Source organism: Sebastes fasciatus, chromosome 9 (assembly GCF_043250625.1).
Source record: "Sebastes fasciatus isolate fSebFas1 chromosome 9, fSebFas1.pri, whole genome shotgun sequence".
Taxonomy (NCBI): domain Eukaryota; kingdom Metazoa; phylum Chordata; class Actinopteri; order Perciformes; family Sebastidae; genus Sebastes; species Sebastes fasciatus.
The window spans coordinates 8,847,711-8,855,796 of record NC_133803.1 but is presented as its reverse complement, the minus strand read 5'-3'; the positions used below and the strand labels follow the sequence as shown (position 1 = coordinate 8,855,796).

The window sequence follows — 8,086 nt, the reverse complement described above, 5'->3', positions numbered from 1 at the left end:
AGTGATTTTTCTGGGAATTGAAAAGCTGCCGGCAGAACAAACAAGCTCAATCTCCTCTTGGAGCAGTTTTCATAACCTGCAATGTGGAAAGATGAGATGGCGGAGAGCTGAAGTTGTCCCTAAAATGCCGTCATCATCGGTGAGTGGATATAAAGAGCTGTTTTGGTTTGATACGTTCGTAGCCAAAGCTAATTGACTACATTTCCTCACCTCCTCTCTTCCATCGCTCAGCTTCTGCTTTCAATCTGTTTTGTTATTCATGGATAGAAACTACTCCGCTAACCTTTGCACCACAGCTAATCAATATTACTCACAGCTAATAATCTGTGGACCTTACTCTTTCCTGAATGGGTGCTGAGATTGTCTTGTGCACACCTCACTATCTCTGTGACGTGCTCTGTATACACGTTAGTTCAGTGGTGACCTATTTTAAGACTGCTATAGCGTTTCCTCTTGATACAGGCACAGTGTACTGCCTTCAAGTCGGTAACAAAAGTGTCTTTCATGGTAATCAATCAACAATGGTTGTCTCCTCTTGTTCTCCTTCCCCTAACTGGCCCCTGTGGCCACCGGCCAATCAATTCCTCTCTTCAGTTTCCAGCCCTCTGATTGGACGAGGGCTATAAGATTAGGTCCAGCCTGTATTGTTGGGCCTAAAGGTTTAGCATGGTTTGAAAAGAGTGTCTCAGCAATTGTATGAGTGAGTGTGTGTTTGGAGATGGTGGTGGTGGGTACGAGCGGTTGTGTGTGTGTCAGGGAGATTGTAAAGAGGAAAGGCTGGAGGGTGTGGGTGAGGTGGCCAGACGCCCAGATATGCCCTCCAAGCTGAGTTTGAATTCCAAACCACACAAGAAGATGGAGGGGATGATGTGAATGACAACAGACACATCCACATGTTGCACGTCTTTCTCTGACTGGACTCGTAGTAGTAGTCAAACAGCAGCAAGTACAGAAAATACAGTATATACATACCGTATGACCTACTGTGTATTCTCAGTAATCTATTACTTCTATTTTACTCAAGTCAGAGAAAATATAAACTTAAGTGAAATGTTTATTAGATGCAGTATAGTGCCGATGCTTTTAAACGAAACTAATTGCAATGAGCAGAATATAGAATGGATTGAGATTTAAAACACATAGTAGACATATCTATGCAAAGTTATGTAACTAAAGTTTACAACAAGAAAATGAAGGAGTTGTGGAAGAGACTTTATCCATGCCAGTAACAGGTTTCCTGCTCCCCAAGAGTAAACCCCCACCTCCTCCTCACCACACACACTCACACACACTCACACACACCTCCCAGCCTCGCAAAGCAACAATAGGGATTAGCTGGCAGAACTGTCAAAACATGTGTGAAACACACAGACCAGTGTCTCCCACAAATACTTTTTCTTTCTTTTCCTCTTTATCTCTCTCTCTCTCTCTCTCTCTCTCTCTCTCTCTCTCTCTCTCTCTGTCTCTCACACACACACTTACACAGACACACACACACACACACACACACACAGACATACACACACAGGCAGAACCACTGAAGAAGACACTTCAATATGCCACAAGAGGATTTGTTTGGAAATTTTAATTAGTCTGATCGTTTTTCAAGCTGCAAAAGTAACAGTTTTATAGTCTGTGAAGTGCAGTAAGTAAGACTCAGTTTTTATCTGTCATGGAGCTCTATTAGAGGATCATTAATTCAGGATGAATACAAGGTGAGAAACACCTAAAAGTAACTTCCACTGTTTTATTCTTCCCTTCTACTTTTAAGCATCTAGTGCAATGCCTGTTCGTAGCGCATGACTGTCTGGAACGAGCCGATTGCTTGGCCCCCAGAAGTTCTGCTTGCAGCGTTGTCGAGAACCATTGAGGCTGCTTGTACCCGCCAAGTGTGAAGTTGATTGGATGAATGGTTCTTGAGATATAAGGGCAGTCATACATACATACACACAGAGAATACTTCTTTTATAGTTAGATGATGCTGCTACAGCGCCACCTATTGGTCAAATGGCACCACATTTGCCATGGTCACTCAAACATCACATCTACAGAGGTCCACCAAATGTGGTCACAATAGCACAAAGCGTTCAGGAGAGATGACATTTTTTGTAATATAAGCTATTGCAAAAGTGTATGCAACATCAACAATCCAAAAAAATAACCTTTTCCGGCTTGGTCCAGAGATGTTCTGTACCAAATTTGGTGACGATTGCTCAAAATTTGCAGGAGGAGCAGCAAAACGTCAGATGTGGACAAAAATCGAAATGGCGGAAAATCAGTCTAGATGCAAATGGGCGTGGCTTATATGGACAGATTTGTCTGGACCCACAAAATCCAGGAAAAAATATATATACTTGAGACTTACAGTTCAAAAGTTACAGGCAAAATGTAAAGTTAATTGTTAGAGCGCCATGTACCCAAATTGCACCACACTTGACACTGCACTCCATTGGGTCCTGAGTAACACACCCGCCAAGTGTAAAGTAGATCAGAGGAGCGGTTCTCGAGATTTGCAAATAACACACAGAGGAAGGGTCAGACAGACACACAGCCTTGCTTTATTATTAAACTTGCTTTGACGCCTAAAACTGTGCATGACAAAGAAATGGAAACCGTACGGTCAAAACAGTTTGGTTTCATTAATAGTTCTAGTTCTCAAAATGAGCTGTATTATCTGCAAAATCTGTGATCTGAAATCTAGTACGCAATCCATGAGTGATTAAGGCTTGTTGGGTAATCTGCGCCCTTATCCTGCTTGTTTTCAAAACAGTGTTCGAAGGGTCAGTCAGTCCACAGACTGCAAAATAAAATGAATCAGCCAGCTTTAGTTCTCCAAAAATGTCACAGACTTGCACAAAAGCTGGCAGCTTGTGTGCCACCAGGAAATATCAGGTTTATATGGTGTGACTGATTTCTGCCTCAGTTCAGCTTGTTCACTTAGCTTTAGGCCAGGAATGACTTCGTCAGTGGCGACTGTTGCACGTAGTTGCTGAAATACCACCACACAGTCACATAGTCGTAAACCCGTAGATGCCTGTCACAGCGGGCAGTGGTGAAGAGATATGCTGACAAGTGTTTGCTCTCTCCTCTCTTGTCTTCACCATCACCTCAAGGTTTTTTTTTTTGGTTTGATACTTTGCTCTTTTTCTCTGTCTGTCTCCATCTTCACTCTCTCTTCTGTTCTTGTTCCAGCGTTGGATGCTTGTCCTTTAGACGTCAGGGGCTAACACACGGGGTCAGAAGGTACATTCGGTCACACAATCAGACAATGTGACAACTTCTCCTCCCTCTGCCTGCCCGCCACACACACTCAGGCACAGAAACACACACTCACTCACACCTCCCTTCACTGTCAACTTAAACCCTCACTTAGCTTCCCCCAATCGCAGTCTTTGTAAAGACGCTTTGACCAGATCACCGTCATGGAACCCAATGTAATGAGACAGAGAGGAGAAAGGGATACCCAAACTGGGGCCGAGGGCTTCTTTTTCAGTGTGTGTGTATGTGTGTGTGGCCAGTCAGCTTCCAGTAAAAGCCTCTGAGTGATGGGAGACCCTCTCTGAATCTCGTGACACACATGTACATGCATTTCTAAGCAGCAGCATACTGTACCTCCAACAGACTGTTATTGTAACGGAGCCAGAGATGATGGCTCTCGTCAGCATTTTGAGTCAAACTTGCTACACCACAGTGCTAGAATTCACACAATTGGTAGATGTGTGTAAACTGAGCACGCTTGCATATCCAGTTCAATATCTCTACATGGGGAAAAAATGTGTTTCCTCCAACCGGGGGTATGTAAGCGTCAGCTTCGGTCTCGTCAGTCGGCTCGTTTCAAGCAGCACATGTCGAACGTTTGATCCTGGGATCTCGATTTTTTGTCCACGTGTGGACGGATGCACGTACTTAAGTGCGTAGTCAGCTAGTGTGACAGGAAATGAGATGGGACAGGAGAACAGGAGAGAAGGTGAAAGAGGTTAAAAGAACAATAGCGGCGAAAGTACATCCCCTGAAGAAAATTATTTTTCACAGATCTCTTGACAATTTAGTCCACTTTACTTGTCAAGAACCGGAAACTCTTATTGACTGATTACACTAACTTCATTACAAGCTGGACAAAGTTGATAGCAACCTTTCCCCCGTGACGTTTTTACTATTTGATCTGCGTATTTTTAAGAAAATGGGAAGGGATCAGTTTAAAGTAGAGATTTGATTTAGTTTTGAAGATTCAAAACAGCCTCAGTGAAACCTCACTGTACTGTAATAGAGGGTTTTATTTGGGAGGGGAGTTAACCTAAATGCTCAAAGCGACCACAGGTCAGGCTGAGCCCCGGCATTTCCAGCTACATTCACATAATTGAATATGCAGAATAAATAAATGAGGGGCTTTTTGAAACGATAATTTATTTAAATAAAGGATGTGGAGTATTTTGAAGCTCTCCAGGTTCCTCTTTGACCCCCTCCGTTTCACTCACAACCTGCATGTGAGCTACTGTAATAGTGGAGTATTTTAGCACAGCTCTTAGTCTTTGGTGCCGTTCCAAATGTTACTGTCCGTAACGTGAACCCAAGCGTGAGTGAGTTGTGTGTGTTTAGACCGCTGCTGTGATTTATGAGCCGTGGACTTCATTGTTAAACACTTTCCCGTCACTCGATCTGTTTGCTGTTTGTGTGTACGTGCGTGTGTTTATCGATCCATCTGCTCGTCTTTCAACATATAATCCCAAATATGTCAGCGAGGACAGTGGGAACCCATTTTCCTCTTCACACTATCTCTTCATCTTTTTCTGAGTGTGTGTCCACATGCCCTATCCGCTCACCCCTCTGTAATGGCCGGGGTCATCAGTTAAGGATCAGACCTCACCTCTGTTGAGAAATAGAGAGATAGCAGTTTCAACAAACAAGGAAGGATTTTCCCATATCTCAGTGAAAGATCACATGATAACATATTTGGCTGACGGGAAAAAAAGCTCTTGGCATTAATGTCAGCAGTCATTATTTTAAATTATTTAGAAATGCCTGGCCTACTGAAAGCCAAACACACATCACAGTTTGAATTCTTTTGTATGATAGATGAGATTTATAGTCTCGTCTGTGCACCCTTAGTAATGGTCTGTTTCCTGAATGAGCTGCAACAGTTGAGAGACACCTTCTAAATGCGTCTGGTGTTACAAAGCTGGTGGTTGAAATGAGTTTCATGTGGTTTAACAAACTTGGCTCAAACTGTAGCATCACTTACTTAACCGAGTATGTATTGTAATGGGTTCCTTTGACAACACCGTCTTGTCTGATGCATTGTCCAGAGCAGTGACACTGTGTTCCTCCTGCACTGTTTTATGAGTAGTTTGTTGTTTAAATTGTCATCTGCAGAGCAGCCCTAATGAGGTTAGTTTCACAAACCTTCCACATTTATCGATGTGAACAATTCTGACACAAAATAAAAACAAGAGCATGAAGGCCCTTTATATGCTGCCATCGCGATAAAAACTCAGGACGTTCTCCAGTAATCGATTTTATTGACACAGTGACAGCACTCTGGGTTATTCTAGGTCAAAATGTCAATGAAATGAAGCTCAATTACTGTAGAAGGAATTTATAAACTAATTATTAACCCCCTCTTATTTAGCATTTATAAGCAGCATATAAACCATGTATATAATACTTTACATTCATTTGGCAGACGCTTTTGTCCAAAGCAGCTTAACATGATAAGACAACAACTATAACTCCACCTATGAAGCATTTATAAGTGGTGTATAAACAGTTAAACCTGCAGGAGGCAGAATGTTTTTGGCATCATTGGGCAAACATTCCATAAAAACCTTTCAGCATATTGTAATTCAAGTGCTCTGAGAGATAACTAGACTTTTGCTCCTCCTCATGGCTCTGTTTTCAGGCTTTAAAAAATCTAGTCCATGACGGGAGACTTTGACCCATCACAGGTCATTTCAGAGAGAGCTCTGATCAAACGGTCAAACTAGGCAGCGCTGATCAAATATGAATCAATATGCTGTTACTGTAATGCCTATTTCTTGCCTCAAATGTACTCAGAAACATCTTGTAGTGGTGAGAGGTGAGAAATAGCCTGCCTAGTTTGATCATTTGAGTGATTGACAGCTGCCCATCGACGGCTCTGAGGCTCCAGCTGGGCTCTGATTGGTTGTTTTCCGTCTGTGAAATCTTGCAGATGCCATTAGGAGCACCAGAGGACACAGAGGAACAGGATTTTTTTCAGATTATCTGTCTCATGCACTACTGTCTGGATATAGTGACTGTTTAAGAAAAATACGATTTTTTAATCACATTTGCTCCATTTCTACCCACTGCTGCTTTAAGGGATGTTTAATTTAGGGGTGTAGGAAAATATCGAAAATAGTGAATATCGCGATATTATGTTTTGTGATACGGTATCGATTTTTAAAAGCGCTATCGATCTTTAATTAATAGTTTATTTGCAAAGATTAACTCAGTCATTACTATATTTAATTTGCAAAGATATGTGCCCTCACAAAGTAGTGTTATGATGTTGATGTTACAGAGACTGTGATAAATGTAAATGCAGATCCCACTATCCTGATTGCATTAAAACAGTAAAAAAAGATTTTTAAAAACTCAGACTTTATACATATGGTGGTTTGTTCTTTATACTATGACAGTTTTCTTAAAATTAGATTAAAAAAATCGCAATATTACCTTGCTTACAGTATTAAAATATATGGAAATATATAGAATCGTAACCCTTGTATCATGATACATATCTTATTGCCAGATTCTTGCCAATACACAGCCCACTCACACTATAATATAGTTGTGATTATATAGCCATACTGTATGTCTTCAGTATTTTTTAGGTCCATTTATAAATGTTTTAAATGAGCCTGAATGATTTGCACACAGTTAATACATTTATCAAAAGTGTTACCATTTTTTTTTATATTACAGAAGTCTAATGTGTGAATAGTAAAAATAACATGCCCATTATTTAGACAGTGGGCGACCCAGACTGGGATTAATCCATTACTAATGTTCTTCCATAGCAACTACTGTATATTTTAGCAGTCCTTGAGCAAAGCACATAATTGTAGCTGTTAAGAGGCCAGCAGCAGTAGACGACTGAAGTACGAGTGAACTGGGCATAACTGAAAGAATGTGACATATTGCGTAACACCATGTGTCCTGAATAAACTCTGCCCAGATAAATGAAGGTAAGAACAAACTAGTTAATTGTTAGGTACAATGGTGCTTTTCACTAATGCAGTGGGCAGACATGCTACTGTACTGTGTTAATGGAAGAACAGCAGTCTCACATTGGCAGCGAGGCCGCCGTTCCAAACCACTTCATCTGTCCTCTTCCAGTGTGGTTACCATACACCTATGCTAGTTTTGGACAACACAAACTTTGGAAAAGGAAAAGCATAATTCTCTCCTCTCTCTCTCTCTCTCTCTCTCTCTCTCTCTCTCTCTCTCTCTCTCTCTCTCTCTCTTTCTCACTTACTCACTTACTCACTGTGTCTCTCTCTCTTCATGCACATTTACCCCACACATACCAATTTGCACAGATGAAAAATGTCAAGGGCAGACCACCTGGCTATTCCATGCCTGGTCGGAGGAAAATCTTCCCGTCTTCATCAATGAGGCGCAGTGTGCAGAGCGTGCTCTGTCCCACTCGCATATCACAGCCATTAGACAGGCATGTGTTGGGCTGGCTCCAGGGCAGTGCCTGCTGCGCCGCTCACTGAAGTCCCATTCAATGTAATCTACACCAAACCAACCAATTTCACAGGTGCAAAAATGTGTAACAAGAAGAACTCGAAACATTATTGCCCTGTTCAGATGATCTTTGGGTGAGTTCAGCAGCGCGGAAAGGTCTATTTTACAAGCCCAAGAGCTGTTGTGTCGAGTATGAAAAAGCAATAAAGTACATCAGGGGTTCTTAAACTTTTCCACTCAACGGCCCCCTGATATACTTATACTTCTGTCATAGATATACTTATACTTCTGCCATATAGGCACTAACAGGAAACTGTGTTTTAACAGAGAAGTAAAATAGAAACAGTTATTTATTATATTTCCATCCAAATAACAT

The 8,086-nt window shown here is 41.5% G+C and overlaps 1 protein-coding gene across 1 annotated transcript in view; it reads left to right on the top strand.

Annotated features, from left to right (window-relative positions):
* Positions 1-8,086, top strand: part of golga7bb (golgin A7 family, member Bb) — a 46,042-nt gene continuing 37,956 nt past the window's right edge. Inside the window, exon 1 of the mRNA XM_074645834.1 lies at positions 1-139. Within this exon, the coding sequence (XP_074501935.1) occupies positions 92-139 (48 nt within the window). The 5' untranslated portion in view covers positions 1-91. The remainder of the gene's footprint in view (positions 140-8,086) is intronic.